The sequence below is a fragment of the Cricetulus griseus genome, chromosome 5, assembly GCF_003668045.3.
Source record: "Cricetulus griseus strain 17A/GY chromosome 5, alternate assembly CriGri-PICRH-1.0, whole genome shotgun sequence".
In the NCBI taxonomy this organism is placed as follows: Eukaryota; Metazoa; Chordata; class Mammalia; order Rodentia; family Cricetidae; genus Cricetulus; species Cricetulus griseus.
Genome location: NC_048598.1, coordinates 96449717 through 96471046, shown reverse-complemented (window position 1 = coordinate 96471046; position 21330 = coordinate 96449717). Strand labels below are relative to the sequence as shown.

At 50.0% G+C, this 21330-nt stretch overlaps 1 protein-coding gene across 1 annotated transcript; it reads left to right on the top strand.

Annotated features, from left to right (window-relative positions):
- Window positions 1-14628: 14628 nt before the first annotated feature.
- Tnfsf9 (TNF superfamily member 9) lies at window positions 14629-16840 on the top strand. The gene is made up of 3 exons (XM_027416792.2): window positions 14629-15068; window positions 15395-15431; window positions 16055-16840. Exons 1-3 carry the CDS (start codon window positions 14664-14666, stop codon window positions 16534-16536), a joined length of 924 nt encoding a protein of 307 aa, XP_027272593.1. The 5' UTR covers window positions 14629-14663; the 3' UTR covers window positions 16537-16840.
- The last annotated feature ends 4490 nt before the right edge of the window (window positions 16841-21330 follow it).

Sequence of the window (21330 nt, the reverse complement as noted above, 5' to 3'; positions counted from 1 at the left end):
CCCGCGAGCTCCGCCTCCTGGGCTCGCCTGGGATGCTCCAAGTGAGGGATGGAGGGAGGATGCAAGGAAGGGCCTGGAGATGTAGAAACCCCCTCCCCCCCCACCCTCGGCAAGCACCTTTTCTGAGAACTCATGGTCCCGGTGTATCACCACTTCAGCTTCCAGGTGCCACCAGTGACTCTCGTCCCTCTCCACTGGGGTTTCATAGAGATTGCATAGAGAGGTGCCCCACCCCCACCCAACCCCTGCCTCCCTGCCTCAGTGTTTATCTTCATTCCTCTTTCCAGTTCTTCCACCCCACTTACTCAGAACCTTTGTGTAGGTGCAGAGGGTGGTGGTTCTGAGCCCCGGGATCTCCGAGACGAGATTTGGTTTCATGGTGTCAGGTGTATGTGGGAGATACCGCTGGTTCGGGGTCGGGGTGGGAGGATGTCTCTTGGAATCTTCTACTGTTTTCCTTCCACGTTTGCACAGACTGTTCTGAAGAGCCCCGGAAGGCCCTAGAAGTCCCTTGGGTCTCTTGAAAGATTGTTATCACCCCCAGGAAAGCTTGGAGACTAACACAAGAGGACTAAGCCTTACAGCTGGGCCCCACAAACAGTGGGGTACTTCCCCTATACCAACATGTCTTTGCTTCAGTTTTGATAATTATTTCTTTAATTAGAGGGTTTCCTATATAGCTCAGCCTAGCCTGGAACTCACTATGTTGCCCAGGCTGGCCTTGAACTCGCGAACTTCCGGTCTTCAGCCTCTGGAATGCTGGGATTACAGGTGATCAACAACATCCCTGGCCTCTAAGTGACATCTAAATATCTTTTCGAGTGCACGAGTTTGCCTAAGCACATTTGGAAGCCAGAGGGCAGCCATGCGTGTCGGTCTGTATCTTCCATCGTGTTCCAGACAGGGTCCTTGTTCTTGCTGGCCACAGATTGCCAGACTCTAGGGGCTCTTCTGCTTTCACCTCCCACCCTCCGTGGGTCTCTGGGGTCACACATACTCCTTGCTGTGTTCCTGGCTTTTATGTAGTTTTGAGGGATTTGAACTCAGGTCCTCATAAACAGGTAATTTCATCCACCTGGCCATTTCCACAGCCCCCCTCCCAATCTGAGATAGGGTTTCATGTAGTCCAGGCTGTCTCTCACTTGATAAGTAGCCAAGGGCAACCTTGAACTCCTGATCTCTACTTCCCAAGTTCTAGGATGTCAGGTGTGCACCATGTCCTGGGTTTATATGGTGTTGGAGATGGGATCTAGGGCCTCATGCATACTGGTCCTGGCCCCACCGTGCTGTTTCTCGCTCACTGCAGACTCAATTGTGATATTGTCAGCTGGCTAAGGACTGAGGCTTCTTCCCTCCCTCCCTCCCTCCCTCTCTCCCTTCCTCCCTCCCTTCCTCCCTTAGTCAGATTCCCCTCATCCACCCCACCTCCCCAATCTCCCCAACTTCCAGTCTTCATGTTTTGTTATTTATTTATTTATTTATTTATTTATTTATTTATTTAGATGTGTATGGGTGTTTTGCCTGCATGTATGTCTGTACATTTTGTGCATGTAGCTCTAGATCCCTTGGCACTGGAATTATAGATAGTTGTGAGCTGCCCTGTGGGTGCTGGGAATTGAACCTGGGTCCTTTGACAGTTAGTGCTCTTAACCACGGAGCCATCTCTACAGCCACCCCACTCCCACCCAGATTTTTTTTTAATTAATTAACTTCCTTCCTTGACCGTTTATCCCTCACCCCATTCTCTCTTTTCTCCTTTCCCTTCTTGTCAAAGCTTTCTTCTTTTCTACATTTCCCTATCCTACATCCACGGCTTTTTGTCTTGCCACCCAGTGAGATTAACCAGGGTTGCTTGTGTGACCTTTGGACTTAGCTATTGCATCCTGGTGTGCATCAATGGGTGTAACACTGGAGACAATGGTTACCTGTCCTCAGAAGCCATCAGAAGCCTGGCGGCAGCGGTGAGGGGCTGAGGGCGTGGTCAGGGTGGAGCCCTGCCTAGAATCTCCCTAGTGATGGGTTGTGTTGTCAAGCTGAAAATAAGTACTAATCTTAACAGAGGGAGTGGGATTCTCAGAGATGAGGAGGAGGTCAGTGTTGAGCTGTGTCTGCCTCCTCAGTCTCTTCCTGCAACACCAGCAGGCTCGATGGAGAGCCAGTGAACCCACTGCTCTTGCCATGGGAGGAGGTGGCTCTAGTGGGCACATGGACAAAAGTGGCTTGTGGCCAAGGAAGGGCTGGGGGATGGTGGCTATGGCCACTGTATTAGACACTTGTCTAGTAACTGGGATAAAACACCCAACAGAAGCAATTTAAGGAGGGAGGGTTTATTTTGGGTCACAGTCTAGTGTATCTTGGTTTACTTCTTCTTCTTCTTTTTTTTGATAAGTCAGTAAAGATGACTGTGTGGCTTATCATAGACTAAGGCAGACCGGGAGTTCACAGATCTTTATGATGGCCAGTGCACAGAGCTGCAGCCATGGAAGTGGCTCCTCCCTTCATATGGAAAAGGAGTAGACTTTTCAGCCAAACCAAATATCACATAAACTGAGTTGGTGACACACACCTGTCATTTCAGCACTCAGGATGTGGAAGCAGGAGAACCAGGAGTTCAAGGTCATCCTCAGCTACATGTTGAGTTTGAGGCCAGTCTGGGCTGCAGACCCGGTCCTTTAAAAAAAAAAAAGTTTGTTGGGCATGGTGGTACATGCCTTTAATCCCAGAATTTGGGAGGCAGAGACAGGCAGATCTCTGAGCTCAAGGCCAGCTTGGTCTATTTAGAGATTTTCAGGCTAGCCAAGTCTACATAGTGAGATCCTATCTCCCAGCCCCCAAAAGGTTATGCATGTATGTTTATGGATTGTTCTAGTACATGCTTGGGGATCTGTGTCCATCTGTTTGGTATTATTGTGAAAGTTGTCTGTGAGCATGGTGGGGTCTGTCACCTCCTGACATCACCAAACAAGTTCAGACAGGGAGGTACCAGCTCTCTGTTAGGGTGGCTCACAGCAAATGCTCCCCTAGGTCTTCCATTCCTTTCTTGAGCCAACTTGTCTGCTTCCTCCCCTCCCTTCTCCTCCCCTTTCCTTTCTCACCCTCTTCCTGTAATATATCCCATGCTGGCCTTGAACTCCTGATCCGTATTCTGGGATGACAGAGGGGCTGCAGTCAGTTTGTGCCAAGCTGGGGATGGAACTTTGGACTTTATACAAGTCCTCTGCCAGCCGAGTCTTGTCCCCAGCTCCTTGAGTCTCCTCAGCATGACACTTTTTGAAGTCTGATAGAGCCAGGCAGCATGAACTCAACATCCAGTCCTGACCCCCTTCCTGGCCTTGGGGATAAAGACACAGATAAAGATAACTTTCCCAGTCTATCTGGTGCTCCTCAAGAAGGGTGCTTTGGCCACCACAGTGTTCCCTGTGTGTATGTATGGAGGGGGATGGTGGCTATGGCCACTGTATTAGACACTTGTCTAGTAACTGGGATAAAACACCCAACAGAAGCAATTTAAGGAGGGAGGGTTTATTTTGGGTCACAGTCTAGTGTATCTTGGTTTTCTTCTTCTTCTTCTTCTTTTTTTTTTTTTTTTTGAGACAGGATTTCTCTGTGTAACCTTGGTTAACCTGAAACTTGCTCTATAGACCAGGCTGGCCTGGAACTCACAGAAATCTTCTTGCCTCTGCCTCCTGATCAAAGGCACGTGTCACTACTGCCCGGCTATGATTTTCTTCTTATTCGGTCCTGGACCACACATGTCAGGATGGACTTTTCTGTAAGGTAGCCAGATAGAGAGGGCATCAAGTAGCCAAAATGAAAACAAACAAGACAAAGAAACAAAACAATCCCAGCCAGGTGTAGTGGAGCACACCTTTGATCCTGGCTTGTGGGAGGAAGAAGAGAATCCTTGTAAGTCTGGGGCTAATCTGATCTACAAAGTGAGTTCTGGGACAGCCAGGGCTACATAGTGAACCTCTTTCAAAACAATCAAAGGGCCTGGAGAGATAGCTCAGCAGTTAAGAGCACTTTTTTGAAGAGGACCAGGGTTCTGTTTACTGAATCCACCTGGTGGCTCATAGCTGTCTGTAACACCAGTTCTGTGGGATCTGTTGCCCTCTCCTGGGCTCCATGGGCACTGCACACAAGTCATACGTAGACATACATGCAGACAAAACCACACAAATAAAAAATAAATAACTAAAAATGATAACTCAAAAAAGAAAGAGAAAAAGTTGAGCGGTGGTGGCGCACGCCTTTAATCCCAGCACTCACGAGGCAGAGGCAGGTGGATCTCTGTGAGTTCGAGACCAGCCTGGTCTACAAGAGCTAGTTACAGGACAGCCTCCAAAGCCACAGAGAAAGCCTGTCTCAAAAAACAAAAGCAAAAGCAAAAGCAAAGCAAAACAAAACAAAACAAAAAAAGAAACAGAAACAATTACACCCAGGCTCAGTTTGGTGAACCAATGAGTTTATTAGGGTTTCTGGGTGTCCTAGTTAGAGTTTCTATTGCTGGGACAAAACATCATGATCAAAGCAAGTTAGGAGGAAAGGGTTTATTTGGCTTACACCTCCATCATTGAAGTCCATCACTGAAGGAGGTCAGGACAGGAACTCACACAGGGCTGGAACCTGGAGGTAGGAGCTGATGCAGAGGCCATGGAGGGTGCTGCTTACTGGCTTGCTCCCCATGGCTTGCTCAGTAACTGCCCAGGGATGGCACCACCCACAATGGGCTGGGCCCTCCCCATCAATCACTAATTAAGAAAATGTCTTACAGGCTGGCCTGCAGCTAGATCTTAAGGAGGCATTTTCTCATTTGAGGCTCCTTCCTCTCAGATGACTCTAGCTTGTAACAAGTTGACATACTTGGGTAAGGGGTTTCTGAAGGCATCATGGGTGACTCAGACAGAAGGAATTGCCTCCATTAGATTGGCCTATGGGTAAGTCTTTGAGGCATTTTCTTGATTGCTGATTGAAGTGGGAGGGTCCAGCCCACTCTACATCCCTGGGCTGGTGGTCCTGGGCTTCGTAAGAAGGCAGGCTGAACCCTCAGCGGGAAATGAGTGTTTTCATTTCCTCTGTGGTCTTTGCTTCAATTTCTGCTTCCAGTTCATCTCTGAATGGTGGACCACAAGCTGTAAGATGAGAAAGCTGCTTTCCTCCCCAAGTTGCCTTTGGTCAAACAAGCTAGGTCAGATATGCATGCCAGCATGGTGGTCTGGAAAGCCGCACCTGTGCAAAGCCCCTCTATCTCCCACTGACACAAGCACACATTGAGTCCTACAGGGATGAACAGGAGCACAGTCCAAGTGCATACGCTGGGGTAGGGAGTCTCCCTCTCCCCATCACCCCTTTAGATTTGGGGATCAGGGAAAGGGGTTCCAGGCTGGGCCATGTTTAGGTGTGGTCCATCTTTTGAGCTTGGGGTGGGAGCTAAAGAAATGGCTCAGTGGGCTGGAGAGATGGCTCAGAGGTTAAGAGTACTGACTGCTCTTCCAGAGGTCCTGAGTTCAATACCCAGCAACTACATGGTGGCTCACAGCCATCTGTACTGAGATCTGGTGCCCTCTTCTGGTGTGCAGGCATACATGGATGCAGAATGCTGTACACATAATAAATAAATAAATCTTTAAAAAAAAGAAAAAGAAATGGCTCAGTGGCTAAGAGAGCTTGCTAATCTTGCAGGGGACCGGAATCCAGTTCCCAGCACTCCACTCCAGCTCACAATCATCATTAACTCTAGCTCCAGGTGACCCCCTCTTCTGGCCTTCCCGAACACTCACAGCATCCACTCACAGACAACGCATACACTATTACATAAAAGCAAACTAAATCTTAAAGAGAATAAGATGGGTGGGCGTGTCCAGCAGCTGGAAGGAAAACGTATAAGGCACAGAAGGAGGAGGAGGTGCAGAAGACTGATCAGCGGTTAGCTGGGCCCCAGGTGGATTTAGGAGTGAGACTTCCCTCAGGAAAGTCGGGCAGGGAAACAGGCCTTTCTCACCTAGGTGGTTAGAGTCGGGTGTTACCACGTAGCCCCACCAGATAGATGGCTGTGGATGGGCCTGGAAAAAAGGCAGGTGGAGTAGGGAGAATGACGGGGATGAGGGAAGGACGAGGGCGGGGCCTGGGATGCTGAGGGAGAAGTCGGTGAAGTCTCAAGCCTGCGGGGAATGACCCGAGAAACCCGCCTTTGGAGATTGGCAGGGAAGTGGGCGGGCGGGGGTGGGGGTAGCCGAACGGGCGCTATGTGGGAAGGTAACGGTGGGGGAAGTAGGTGGGGCTAGGAGAAAGAATGAAGTGGGAATCCAAAAGACTGAGCGTAGGACGGCTGGAGAAGTGGGCGGGGCTTGTGGAGAGACTGACAGAGCCCCTGGGAGGGACTGAGAAAGTGGGCAGGCCAGGCCAGAGAGGATGACAGTGGAAAGTCAGCGGGGCCTATAGAAATTGACAGAGAAGTGGGAGGGGCCAGAGAATTGAGCTGAACCTGGGAAGCAGCACACAGCTGGCCAGTGAGCGGGATCTACAGAGAATGAAGGAGTTGGGAGGGACTGCGAATGAAGGTCCAGAGAGGGTGACAACTGGGGCGGGGCTTGGGGAGAATGACAGCAGGTGGGAGGAACTAACAGGCGTGGGATGGGTGATTGAGGTTGAAAGGTAGTCGGGGGAGGCCTTAGGGAAAACCGGTAAGGAAGTGGAAGGGGTCAAGGGAATGGGCAGGGACCGCGAGTTTGACAACTGGGAAGTGGGTGTGGCCTAGGGAGAATGGCGGGGAAATGTCCGGGCTTGGAAACCAGAGTCCACTCTGTAGTGGCACCCATGGGCTCTGGCCACTCTCGTGTTGCGAAGCTGGCACTGTGGGAACGACAGGGACCCGCCTCTCCTCCTACGACATCTTTACTGACCTCATCCTGGGGTCATCCAGGCTTCTCCAAGGTCCGGCCCTCGGTTTGGGGTCCTCTTGACTTCCAGGTTCTGGTGTCACATGCTTCCAAGGTTTCCCACTCCCATCCTTCACTCCTGCACACAGTGCAACCCTGGGGTGAGGCTGCCGTCCACCAGGGGGCGCGCGTGTCCCTCTCTGGGAGTCAAGGCTGAGCAAGGAGGGGTTTCCTGTCTTGTCGGAATACGGTTTTGTTTGTTTTTATTTTTTAAAAGGTAGGATCTCTCACAGGTCTGGGGCCTCAGGTATTTGTCTAGAATGACTTCCAGGAATCCTCCAGTGTGCCCCTTCCCATTGCCTTTAAAAACCAAAATGAAAACAAAAACGGGGGTAGGGGAGTGGGGATGGAGACCAAACTCAGGTCTTCACGATTATGTGGCTTAGCTACATCCTCAGCATTTAAAACGTTTTCAGATTTATTTTATGTATGTGTATGTGTGTGTGTCTCTGAGGGTGAGTGCAGTGCCTATGGAGACCAGAAAAGTGTGTCGGGTCCCCCTTGGATCTGGAGTTACAGGAGGTCGTGAGCAACCAAGTGGGTGATGGGGACTTAACCCGGGTCTTCTGAGAGAGCAGGGAGTGGGTGTGCTCTTAGCCACTCAGCCATCGATCAAGACCGGCCCCCCCTCTCTCCTTTTGAGACAGGGTCTACCTCTGTAGCTTATGTTAGCCTGAAACCATGTAGCTTAGGCTGGCCTCAAACCTGGGGCAATATCCTACCATAGTTTCCCAAATGCTCAGATGACAGGAATGAGTCTCCACATCTCACCTATCCTATCCTTCGTGTGTTTGACAATAATCTTTCACTATCTCTCTGTGTGTGTTTGTGTATGACTGTGAGGTATTTGTGGTTGGTGTGAGTGTCTGTTCTATGTCCTGACCGTGGGTGTCAGTTGTGTTCCTGTGTCTAACTGTGGCTGTCCAATGGCTGTCTCCCTTGACAACACTGGAGAGTCCCTTCCAGGTGGTGGCCAGGCTGGGATTCCCTTCCTACCCAGCTTGGCTGATTTCCCATCACTGAGTTAGCTCCTGTCTCTCTGAGGGGTCCCCAGCCACCCAGCACCCACCCCCATCTTTCTCAGGGAAAACCCTATTGCTGACGACTGAATTTTCCCTTCTTCCAAACAGCTGTGGCCACTTTTTCTTTCTTAGTGGGTACCTAGTTGACCACAGGTTGTTAAAAGGAAGAGGAGGAGGGGAGGAAGAAAGGGGGAGGGGATGATATTGAGGAGGAACCCCAACAAAACTTTGTACACATGGAAATGCAAGCTCAGGGAGTATGAAATGGCATTGCAGACTCCTCTGGGCACAGTGTCCTTGGAAGCCTTTTGTTCTCTCAGCGCTGAGAGATCCGTGCCATAACTGTCCTTGCCACCAAGTGACCGCTGAACTCATCTTGCCAGCATTAATTTGACCAATTTCTTTCTGAAGACTGGAAAGATCGTTTCCATTCTATGCACTTTTTGCTGCTTCTGAGCTTCCCCCCTCCTTTGTTTGGTTGAGGGGTTTCCTGTCATCCAGGCTGGCCTCTAACTGGACTTGTAACCAAGAATGAGCTTGAACTCCTGATCCTCCTACCTCCACCTCCAGAGTGCTGGCTGTGTGTAGTTCAGTCCAAACACATGTATGCATTGGATTTCAATGGTTCACATTCCATGTGTAGTCTCTCTCTTCTCTCTCTCTCTCTCTCTCTCTCTCTCTCTCTCTCACACACACACACACACACACACACACACACACACAGGCGCACGCACGCGCGTGTCAGTAGCAAGGCTGTCTGCTGTAAGTCTGACAACGTTGGGATTCCCTCACTGTGGCCATCTTGCTTTTTGAGATAGTCAGGGTGTTAATTTCACTTCACAAGTGGGGAAACTGAGGCACTGAGAACTGAAGGAATTTGCTTAGGAGGTGGGGCTGGAATTTGAATCTATGCTATGTAGCTTCCATGGGAAGCTTGGCTGGTAGAGTGTGCCTGCAAGCTCAGCATGCAGGAGGCTGAGGTAGCAGGATGAGGTTGTCTGAGGCTGCCCTGGGCTGATAGTAATCCCTTGACTCAACAAGATAAAACACAACAGGAAGAAGTTGACTCTCATTGACCATGGTGGCAGCTGGTACCTGCTATCCTAGCCATTTGGGACACTGCAGCTGGGGATTGGCATGAACCTAGGACATGGAAGCCAGCTTGAGCTACTTACGGAGACCCTGTATCAAAAAACAAAGCAAAATAAACAAAAAAGCTGACGCTAAGTTGCGTATGTAGGCGCGCACTTATCCCAGGTTCTTAAGGGCTGAGACATGAAGATTGCAAAGTTTGGCTGAGATATGTCTAGAATCTGTCCCGAATCCCGCAGTGAGTGGCTGGGGGCGTGGTCAGGGGGTGGAGCTGCTTTCTTTCTTGGAGCTCTCCCAGGATGTGCGGTGGGGGGGGGGCGGGTAGAGGGGGAAGGGCCTGCCCTCCCCCATTGGTGAGGACAGCGGAGGTGTGACAACACCACAGAGGGACCAGGCAGGAGGGTAACACTCAGATCGGCACGGTGAGAGGAGCTTCCTGCCTCGGATTCCCCAAGCACAGCGCTTCAGGGTTGCCAGCTGGGCTGCAGGCCTGGTTTCCCCCTAGGCAAGGCACATCGTCTGCTTTCCCCGAGGGGAGATCCAGAGCTCTGTGAAGGCACACAGCTCCGAACAGTCCCTGGGTCTGTTGGGCAACTTGCTTCATATTTTAGAGTGGATTTCTGAACCTACGTGGTGTGTGGGTTGATGCCTGCTTAGGTAGGAAGCAGGGAGTCATTTTCACTTAAGTTGATGGTGACCCAAGCCTGTCATTCCAGCACTTGGGAGGTGGAGGCAGGAGGAAGGGAAAAGAGTTCAAGGTTATCCTTGGTTTGTTTAGGAAGTGAGTTGGCCAGCCTGGGCTACATGTGACCCTGTCTCAAAAAATATTTGGGAAGAGGAAGGGGACCGATGATAGTGAGAAGGGGGGCAAGAGGAGGCCATGGCGGTGTGGGTAGAGAAATGGATCCATGGCTGACAGTGCTTATTGCTTTTTAGAGGACCTGGGTTCTGTTCCTTGCACCCATTTTGGTTCACAAACATCCTTAACTGCAGTTCCAAGGGATGTGACCCTATCCTTCCACGGGCAACAAGCCTGCACATTGGTGCATGCGCACACATGCAGGCAAAACACTCACACACTCAAAAATAAAATACATAAATATAAAAACATTGAAACAGAAACCATCAAATTAAAAAGGTGAGAGGGTGATGGATGAATATGAGACCAAAATAAATTGTACACAGGAATGAAAATGTGCTAATGGGACCTACTGTTACATATAGCTAATATGTATTCATAAAATATGAAAAACAACCAACAGCTCTCCTTTGCTAAGAATGTATTCCGTGCTCAGCCCCACACTTAGCAACTTCCTCAGCATCCTGAGTGATTTCCCGTTATCTACCACATGCTTGTGGTGCTGGGATGGAATCCACAGGAGTCCTTGCCTGACTCTCAGGCCCTGCAAGTGCATGTAGTACTTGAGTGTGGTGTGTTCAAGCTGACAGGCCCCACAGCACATCTAGCATTGCAAGGTCCATGCTGTTTGCTGCAGCAGGCTCTGGTGCTGCACCTGTGTCACCCACAGTCTTGCAGAATCAGCACCAGGGTTCCTTCATATACCTTCTTCTTTCCCTTTTATCCACCTATACATTTACCCACACATCTATCCACCCGTCCATCCATCCATCCATCCATCCATCCACCCACCCACTCACCCACCCATCCACCTAGCCATCCATTGGTCCATTCACCCATCCACACATCCATCCATCATCCATCCATCCACACATTCACTCACCCATCCCTATTCCTTTCTTCCTTTCCTCTTCTTCATCTTGCTTTTATTCCTTCCTCCCATAAATATCACGGAGAGCCTCCTTGCTCCATATGCTGTGGGTACCTGAAAATACCGTTGATGGAGATGCTGCTGAGGATGCCACTCATCAACAGGGGTGGGAGGCAGTGATAAGTAAGCAAAGTAATTAATAAACAGAGGCAGTCATGGTGAGTGGTAGAGGTTGCCAGCATAAAGTTCCCATGGAGCTGGGAGTGGCAACACACACTTATCATCCTGCACACACACTTGGGATGCTGAGGAAGGATGGTCAAGGCAACAGGGCAACCTTGTGCCAAAAATAAAGGCTCATTGGCGTGGTTAACGTAGGTTTTCAAGGGCGGGGTTCTGTCATCTGCGTTATTGGAGACCTAGATGCTCCCTCCCCGCTTCTAGACAACATCTTAGGCAATACTTGGCTGTGGGCTGTGGTTTTAATTGTTAACAGATTGGCCCAGAGTCTGGGTGCTTGGCAGATGCTGTTCAGGAGTTGAGATGTTAAATCTTTCTTCTTCAAAGTCAGGTTCTCTGGAGCAGTTTTTTGGTATTTGGATCCTACATGGTGGGACAGGTGTGGGGCAGGTGCTGAACAGCACCGTGTGTGGTGTGTATGTGTGTGTGTGTGTGTGTGTGTGTGTGTGTGGTGTGTGGTGTGTGTGATATGTGTGTGGTGTGTGTGTGTATGTGTGTGTGTGAGTGTGTGTGTATGTGTGGTGTGTGAGTGTGTATGTGTGTGTGTGTGGTGTGTATGTGTGTGGTGTGTGTGTGTGTGAGTGTGTATGTGTGGTGTGTGTATGTGTGGTGTGTGGTGTGTGTGTGTGGTGTGTTGTGTGTGTTGTGAGTGTATGTGTGTGTGTGTGTGGTGTGTGGTGTGTGTGTGGTGTGTGTGTGGTGTGTGTGTGTATGTGTGTGTGTGAGTGTGTGTGTATGTGGTGAGTGTGTGTGTATGTGGTGTGTGTGTGTGTGTGAGTGTGTATGTGTGTGTGAGTGTGTGTGTATGTGTGTGGTGTGTGTGTGTGTGTGTGTGTGTGTGTGTGTGTGTGTGTGTATGTGCGTGTGTTTCAATATTCAGCGGCTGGGGGTAGCTCATTTGGTACTTGCCTAGCATCCATGAAGCCCTAGGTTGCAGCCCCAGCACTTCACACACCAGGCATGGTGGCACAGACCTGTGTGTCACTAGCACTCTGGAGGTGGAGGCAGAGGGATCAGAGGGTTATCTCTGACTGCATAGGGAGTTTCAGGCTAGTCTTGGTTACATGAGAGCCTGTGTCAAAAAGCAAATTAATTTCAATATTGAAGTTTTATTTCCTTTTTGGGGTGGTGGTGGTTCTCACTATATAACCCTGGCTGGTCCATCATTATGTAGTCCAGGCTGGCCTTGAACTAACAAGAGTTCTGCCTCTACCTCCTGAGTACCATGATTCCTGACCCCCCCCATTTGTTTTGAGACGGTATCTTTCCAGGTAGCCCAGGCTGGTTTTGAACCTCCAACCCTTCAGCCTCAGCTTCCTGAAAACTGGGTTCAGAAGTTCACACCACTAAGCACAGCTTGTTCTAAATTATATGAACCTTTTCTCTGTCTCTCCCTTTGTGTGTGTGTTTTCTGTCCAGAAACTCCACCAATTTTCCAATTTCCCTGGGAGTATAAAGGCACTTTCCAGCTTTGCAGGAGAGAAAGGTGAGCTAGCGGAGGGAGTGGAGTTAGTTTTTTAGCTGGGTCAGGATGACGATTCCAATTCCTTGGTGATGTGGGTGATGAATCTGTGGGCTGGAAGCCTTCTTCACACAGTGGTTTGGAAGACGTTATAGTCAGAGACAGGGAAAGTCTCCATCTGTCATTTTTCCTCACTGCGATGACAACTGAGATATAAACCAGGATGAGACAATGCCCTCACTATGCAGCAGAGGTTGGAAGGGGGAGAATATTCCAGGCAGAGAGGGGCCCCTATGTTCAAGAGTCACGTAGGTATGAATAGGGTGAGCATCCAGCAGACAGAGGTGGTCAGGAGATTGACTGTAAGTGTCCGAGGGCCAGAGCTCCCACAACTGAATCACTGTGGGTGCCCAGCAGCCATGGCTGCTCTGTGGGGTGGAGTCTTCACACAAGTGTTTTGTATCTTGCTAATACTCACCCCCCTCCCCCGCTGAGTTTTTTTTTTGTAATTCCCCAGTGAAGCTGATGCAGGATCAAATGGAAGAAAGGAAGGAGTGGGTTGGTGGTTCCAGAGAGGGCTCCCTAAGCTTCTCCCATGCTGGGGCAGGGGACTCAGTGAGTTCCCTTCCTAGTATGAAAATCAGCTGACCAACACCGAGGGAACTGGGTGTGAGGGTGCATACCTGTGAATACCTGCATCCCAACTCTCAGGAGGTCAGAAGTTCAGTTATCCTAGGCTGTCTAGTGGGTTTGAGGATGGCCTATGGTACACCAGACCCTATGTTAAAACAAAAACTCCCAATTTCATAGTTGTTTCTTGCAGGTTGGAGCTGAGGTAAATGGTCTGGTCCCTGTTGATTACAGTCAATTAAGCATATCAGGGCTTAATTATTTTTCAAATTACATTTTCTATTTTCTTCCTTCCTTCTTTTCTTTTTTTTTTTTTTTTAGACTGTGTTTCTCTGTGTAGCCCCGGCTGTCCTGGAACACCACTCTGTAGACCAGGCTGGGATTAAAGGCATGTGCCACCACCACCTTCTGGTATGTAGTGTTCAAAGGACATTTGCAGGACAGTTTTGTGGCTGTAGTTCTCTTTCCACCAAGAAGGTCCAGGGAACTGAACTGAGGTCACCAGGCCAGGTGGTTATACCATTACTTGCTAGTCTTCTCACCAGATCAAGACATTGAGGAGTTTGTCCCCAGAGCGATTACCTCTCATTTCCTCTTTTAGGGGCCTTTTCTGCTGTTCCGGGCCTCCCTCCGCCTCCACCTCAGGCAAGAGCAATGAAAGAATGGGAAATCGAAAACGTGTCCCTGGCCTAGGAGGGAATTTCTCTATCTGGACTCTCCAGCCTTCTGCTTCTGGGGTCCTAAGAGGTTCCTGACAGGAAGCCCCAAGAGGGTGGGTGGGGACAGGCCAGGAAAGGCCCCGGGGTCCTGGGGAAGAAGAGGCTGGGTGGGGTTCCTCTGGGGTGGTGGGGAGACGGTGATTCTTAGAGTCCTCTCCTGAATTTAGAATCCTGGGGGCATTCCAGGGATGGAGAGCTATGGGTTGGAAGAGAGGGGAGCAAGAAAGACAGGGAAAGAGACATAGGTTTGAGAGTCAGAGACAGGAAAACGGAACTGAAGAGCCAGAGACCGAGAGAATCAAGGATCTTCAGACAGGGTGGTCTCCGTCCTGCACCCAAACCTCGTAACAGAGAAGGACGGAAAGAGACTGTAGATCCAGCCGAGGTCAGGGAGGGAGTAGACCCCGACATCACATGGTCCCCAATATATAAACAACTGTTTAATGTGCCAGTGTTAATAAAAAGGAAACACACACACACACACACACACACACACACACATACACACACACATACGCACGCACGCACGCTCGTTCGCAGAGAAAGAGGAGGAGAAAGAGAAGAGAAAAGAAGAAGAAGAAGAAGGAGAAGAAGAAGGAGAAGAAGAAGAAGAAGAAGAAGAAGAAGGAGAAGAAGAAGGAGAAGAAGGGACCAGATAGAGGGCCTGGACACTTGGGAGGGACTAGAGAGGAGGAAGGGAGAAAGTTCCCGGAGTCGAGGGGCGGAGCTAGAAGCCCGGGAACCCCGCAGCAGTCCTCCACTCTCCTCCCCGGAAAAGGCGCCTCCCCTATAAAGCGCGGGCACAGACGGGAGACAAGCACTGCCTGACCATGGCCATGGACCAGAGCACGCGGGATGCTAGGCATCCCTCAGTTACTGTGCGCCCTGCGGATGCTGCGCTGCCTGCGGTTGCTGCGCTCCTCGCAGAAACAGTGCGTCCAGCGGATGTTGAGAGCACTGAGGATGCTGCAGACCCCAGGGTTAATGTTCAAGACCCCGAGGCCGCGTTGCTGTCCGCCCCGCACTCGTGTTTCCGCTGTCAGCTGCTCTACTGGGTAGGCGCCTTGATGTTGCTGCTCGGGGTTGTCTGTGTTCCGATCGCCCTCTTCACCCGCATCCCGACCCGGCCGGCTCTCACAGTCACCACCTCGCCTACCCCGGGGAACTCAGAGAAGCCTTCAAACCTGACGGTCACTCCTGTTCCTCGAAATAGCTGCCCGAAGGCTACAGGGCAGGTGAGTCACGTCCCATCCCTGGGGCACCCTTTCTTACCTTCTGAAAGTATTCCTCTGCCCTAACGTGCCCCCGCCATGCTTGAAGCGTCCCTTCTCCATCTCGCACTCAGAGAAGACTCCTTTGCGTCTTGAACGTCCTATGTAGATATCGGACCGCGGGGTGGCCGACGACGGTGCGCGGCATTTCCCTACAGCCCCGCTAGGTCCCCCGGGCTTTCCTCCATTCAAAGTTGAAGGGCACCCCAATGTGCCCTGGTGCCTATGAATCCCCACCGGCCTCTTTAGTATGTAGGGGAGCCTTTACTTCTATTCTTCTTTCTTCCTAGGGGTCTTCCGTGTTCGCCATTCTTCAGGCTAAAGAGGGTAAGTATTCCCAGCGGCCCCGCAGAGAAGTTGAACAAAGGTCACCAGCTGTCACCCTTGTGACCTCACCTGGTTCCTCAGGGAATTGGGACTTCTCACCCCCAACCTGGCTCTGGGAGATCTCCCTCCCCCATCTCCTTCCCCCTCTTCTTTCCTCCCTCCCTTCCTTGCACGTAGCCGAGGCTTTCCTCAAAATCATTTTGTAACTGAGGCTGGCCATCCTTCTACCCGGATGAACCTGGGGCTTTAGGCGAACACCCTTCCTCTTGAGCCCAGCCCTAGTCTCTAAATTCCCGGTCTTCTCCACTCTTCCTTCGCCCTCCTGGAATCCTCCCTTCCCTGTTTTGCTCATCCCCTGCCCTCCTCCCCTGATTTCTCCCTTTCTCCTCTTCTCCTCTTACCCCCTCCCCCCGCAATAGCTCTCTTGGCTCACCTCCTCCCTGGAGCTTGCCTGCATCTTTGCTCTAGACCCCTCTTCCCTATCCCCCACTTTCTTGGATTATATCCCTTCTAGGTAGCCTCTCTCCCTCCCTCCTTCAATTTCCTTCTGTTCTGTCCCCCACCCCCATGGTCCCACCTCTCCATGCCCCACTACTCTCAGCAACTCACTGTTCTTTTTCTAGAAGTAAAGCTGGAGCCCAATAGGATCCTGAAGTGGCATAGCCAAGAAGGAGCTGGGATCTCAAAACCGCTCCAGGGTCTGAGGTACGACAACGTCACAAACGAGTTGGTGGTGAACGAAAGTGGGCTCTACTATGTGATTTTGCAACTGAAGCTCAGGCCTGTGTTAAAAAACACAGACCGCAAGGTGCGGGGTCAGGTCTCTCTTGTTCTGCAACTGAATCCCCCGATAGAGCGCCCTGACAACTTGGCCCTGACTGTGGACCTATTCCCTTGCTCCATGGAGACCAACTTAGTGGAAGGCTCCTGGAGTCATCTGATACCCCTGAAGGCTGACGACCGCCTCAGTGTGAATCTGCGAGCCTATCTGTATGGAGCTCAGGAGGCATACAAAGACTGGGAGCTCTCCCAGACTGCTATCACCAGCTTTGTGCTCTTCCTTGTGCCAACTGACACCCCACAGGAATTGCCATCCATACGATAATGTCATGTGCTGCCACCCTTCTTATGACCCCTGGTCGCTGAGATCCCAAGCTGCTATATCTCATGGGGCCTGAGCACAGGGCCCCCCTCTTCCAGTATTCTCTCCACACCCTGTCCCTGACTGGACTCAGTATTTATTGTGAGCATGGCTCAGACAACACTTTATATAATTCATTGGTTAGCATTAGCAAACTGCTGGGCAGGTGCTATCAAGAAACCAGTCATCAAAGTTTCCTAAAGGAAACTATTTATTTATGCTAATATGTAAAAAATAAACGTATTTGTAAATAAGTCTTTTAAAATTATTTTTGTCGTTTAATTTAAAGTTTTCATGTTTATGGATGTGGTGCTTATTCATGAACAAATCTGTGTGTGTGTGTGGTGTACATGGGTGTGCATATGTAGAGACGACAGAGGTTGACACGAGGGTTTTCCTCAGTCACTCTCTGCCTTCGATTTTGAGACAGTCTCTCACTGAACCTGGAACTCACTGTTTCTGCAAGGCAGTCTGGCAACCAAGCCCCGGGAATCCTGTTTCCATCCACGGGCATTACCCTCCACTCTCTTAGGATTAAGGGTGCTTTTATGTGACTTTTATGTGAGTGCTGAGCATCCAAAGTCAGGTCCGTAAAATAATTGGCTGAACTGGCCTGTGTTAGGATAAAGCTTAAGGGGACCTTGCATGGGGGACCATGGCGGATTCCATGGCTGGTGAGGGTGACAAACACACCAAGCAGACAGAGCTTAGAAAGGGGATGGAGGGGGAAGGAAAGAGAAAAGAGGGAAAGAGACACAGAGAGGACAGAAGGGAAGACGGAGACAGGAAAAGTCCTGTCTGCCCCAGGGGAACAGCGGGAAGAGGGAGCAGAAAGAGAGCTGGAAAAGAGCAGAAAGTGTAAGTGGGCAGGGGTCTTTCTTTTAAAGGGGTCCTTTGCACCTGCCTGCATACTACACAACCGGGAACCCTGGGCTGACCAGGGCACTGCCTGAGTGCATTCTGCCAGGTGACAGGGGCAGGCCAGCACAATGCCTGAATCCTTACAGCCTGCACCACTAACCCTTTTTAGAGACAAGAGTGTTGTGTAGCCTAAACTGGCCTGAAAGTCCATATTTGCTGGGGACAGAACCAGAATCTTGTGCCTACGGGCCTGCGCTTTACCTCAGAGCAGTCTATTTCTGGGAATCCGGCTGCGAATAAGCAAAAAACAAGAACAAAGCAAAACCCCCCCAATCATCCAGGTTTGGCAGAGCCAAAGGTATATATATATATATATATATATATATATATATATATAGTCTGTGGTGTGAAAGTGTTTGATTTATAAGTGATAGTGTTGGACTCTGTATGCTAGTCCAACACCATCACATCATAGAAACAGAGTCTGTTGTAGCAATATAATTAATAGATTTGGACAATGAAGGAGAATTTGTTAAGGAAGCCACCTCTCCCCCCATGCAGACTGACAAATCCCTCAGTTGCAGCGCTTCCCCCGCACCCCCCCGGGACTCCAGGTAAAGGCAAGGATGGGAACTCTGTGTATGTGTCTGTAAACCGGGTAACCGGAGGTGTGGAGTCACACTGAAGGCCTCCCAACGGAAGCCGAGGGGTGATGTAATTCAGGCTGGCGGCAGCTTATTTGTAAACTCAACTGATATGTTAAGCATTTCCTCACTCCGTGTGAGTCACCCGAACTCGAAACCCGCAGCCACTCTGTGTCTCAACAGATTTTTAAAAAATTTCCATTTCAGTATTTCCTAGCTGTGACTTCAGGTGACTTACCTTGCCGATGGGGGGGGGGCGAGAAGGGGGGACGGGACGACCCGGGGTGTGTAGTGGAAATCCCTTAGTCACCCCCACCCAACCTGGATCCTGTGCTTAGAGACATCACAGTTCTACCTCAGGCTGTGCACTGGGTGTGGTTTATTGTCGTTGGGGGATTTAGCCAGAGGAAACAGTAGTGCTGAAGTTGGCTTTTGATCTGTTCTTCGAGGGTGACCAGGGTGATGGGGAACAGTTTGGGAAACACTATTCAGCAAAGCAGTTGCTCACTGACCCCGTAGCACGTTGTTACACTCTGAGAGAGAGGCTGGGGCAGCGGCACACAGGAGACCCTGGCTTCGATCACAGTGCCACAGCAAACACTGCAAACATTGACATAGACATGTATATATAAGCCCAGATTTGCATGTCTGTCCCCCACTTTCTTGGTGTATGTGGGTTAGAGGTCAGTGTCAGGTGTCTTCCTTAATCCCCTCCATTTGATTGTTTGAGTCAGGGTTTCTCTTCTTTCTTTTTTTATTGAGCATAGATTTTTTTTTCTCATACATATATCCTGACTACAGTTTCTCTTCCCAGTCCACCCCTCCCTCTTTCCCCTTCCCTCCCTATGCACTCCTTTTCTGTCTCTCAGACACAAACAGGCTTCTTAGAGATAACAACCAAACTTGACAAAATCAGTAAGGTAAGTAAAAGCTTACATACTGAAGTTGGACACGGCAACCCAGCTGGAGGAAAAAAAGTCCCAAGAGCAGCAAGAGAGTGAGAGACCCACCTGTTGTCACAGTCAGGAGTCCCATAAATAACAGAGCTGACAGAGGACCTGGTGCAGACCCCTGCTGGCTCCTGCTTGCTGCTTCCGTCTCTGTGAGCTCATGTGTGCCTGCATAATTGATTCAGAGGGCCTTGTTCACCTGGTGTCCTTCATCGTCTCTGTCTGTCTATCTGTCTGTCTGCCCCTCTCTTTCTTGGTTTTCTGAGACAGAGTTTCTCTGTGTAACTCTGGCTGTCCTGAAACTCACTTTGTAGACCAGGTTGGCCCCAAACTCAGAGATCCACCTGCCTCTGCTTCCTGAATGCTGGGAAGTGCTCTCTCTCTCCTTCTGAGTCCCTGAGACTCTGCTTCTTCTTTTGTGGGATTCCCTGAGCTCTGAGGGGAGGGATTGATGGAGATTTACACTCTTTCTGCATAATATCTGGTCATGGGTCTCTGAGGCAGGGTCTCTTGTTGAACCTGGAGCTAACTCCTGTCTCTGCCTTCCCAGTATTAGCTCCACACCATTGCACCTGGCTGTTTCTATGGATACAGAAGGTTCGAACTCAGGTCCTTGTGCTGAGCCATCTCCCTCAGCCCCACTAGTGCTCCTATCTGTGGGTTTCATCTGCTCCAGACACTCCAGGAGTTTATAGTGAAGATGCAGGTGGTACAAGGTCTGTGGCGCTGCCCTTGACTGCATTTCTGTGCCTCACGCTTTTCAAAGATGGAGGCAGAGGGGGAAAACTGGGACCCTTTCATCCTCCCTTGGGAGTGTGTGCATGCTGGGCTGTGCAGCACTGAAGGAGTAGAGATGAAGCTTCCTTTCTGCAGAGCACTGTAGCGCTGGACAGAGCTAAGTTCAAACTCTGCTTCAGTCAGTGACAGCTAAGCTGTGCATGCTTAGGCAAGTGACTTGGCTTCTCTGGACCTACTGTTTATAATAATGAACATGGAAGCTGAGTTCATCTCAAGGGCTCTTGGAGATATTACATGAGATAATAGGCTTTCCCGACACAGTGTTTGACATGAAACAAAAACTTGGAGGTTGTTACTCTACCAATAAGATCAGAGAGAGATGGTTTCAGAGGTTCTATAACCATGTGCCAAGGTCCAGAGGCAGGAGGGGGGTGGGCCGAAATATCAGGTAGTGGATGAATATAGAACTGGAAAGACAATCAGGGCATCTGTGACAGAGGACCCCAGTTCAGTTCCCGGCACCCATTCCAGGTGGCTCACAAAGGCCTGTAACTCCAACTCCAGGGGATCAGACTCCTCTTTTGGCTTCTGCTGGCATTGCACACATGTGTACATACATATTCCCTACTCCACATACACATAATTTAAAGGTATTTCTTAAAGAACATTGGGTGTGGAGGTGCATACATGTGACTGGCCTGTCTGAAGGGGTAATTCTAAAGACACAGGGACTCTCCCTGCTGGGCACCAGAATACTGAGAGAAGGGTACCCAGGAAAGTTAGAATCTCCCCAGGAATCTCCAGGGGTCGAGCTTGCCTCCTGGAAGAAGACTGACATACTTGTTGGACGCCTTGCCTGAGAGACTTGGAGCTGAGACAATGATGGGCAGGACCATGTGTGGCCGACTAATTCCTCAGCATTTCTCACTCTTAAAAGAGGTATTTTATTTTATGTGAATGAGTGTTGTCTCTGTGTATCTAGATACACTGTTGTGCCTGATGCCCAGAGAAGCCAAGAGAGAACACCAGGTTCTCTAGAACTGGAGTTATTGGTGGCTGTGAGCCACTGTGTGGGTGCTGGGCACTGAACCCCAGTTCTTTGCAATTGCTCTAACCTCTAAGCTGGGTCTCCAGGACCCCTCATGTGTGTCTCCTGCCTTCTGTTTTAACCTTGCTGCTGTAATAGGCCCACCCAAGATGAACTTGGTGGGGGTGGGAGGTCATGGGTGTCTGTAGCAAGTCTTTCTCTGTCTGGACGGCCAGCTCCCAAATAACCACATGGAGACTTACTATTAATTATGAAAGCTCAACTGGTAGCTTAGGCTTGTTTTAAACTAGTGCTTATAACTTAAATTAATGCATTTCTATTAATTTACATGCTGCCATGTGGCTTGTGACTTGTTACCTCATCTCCTACATGTCATGCTTCCTCTACATCTCCTCATGACTCTGGCTTCTTCCCAGCATTCTCTCTGCCCCCCAAATCCTGCCTAGCTATTGGCCATTTAGCTGTTTAGTAAACCAATCACTGTAACATATCTTCACACAGTATAAGGCAATATTCC

Bases quoted from the DNA above. Each gene is read 5' to 3' on its own strand.
- Tnfsf9 (XM_027416792.2), top strand. From the start codon at position 14,664: ATGGCCATGGACCAGAGCACGCGGGATGCTAGGCATCCCTCAGTTACT. The intron at 15,069-15,394 runs GTGAGTCACGTC...CTTTCTTCCTAG, and splicing joins GCCCGAAGGCTACAGGGCAG to GGGTCTTCCGTGTTCGCCAT. The intron at 15,432-16,054 runs GTAAGTATTCCC...TTCTTTTTCTAG, and splicing joins CATTCTTCAGGCTAAAGAGG to AAGTAAAGCTGGAGCCCAAT.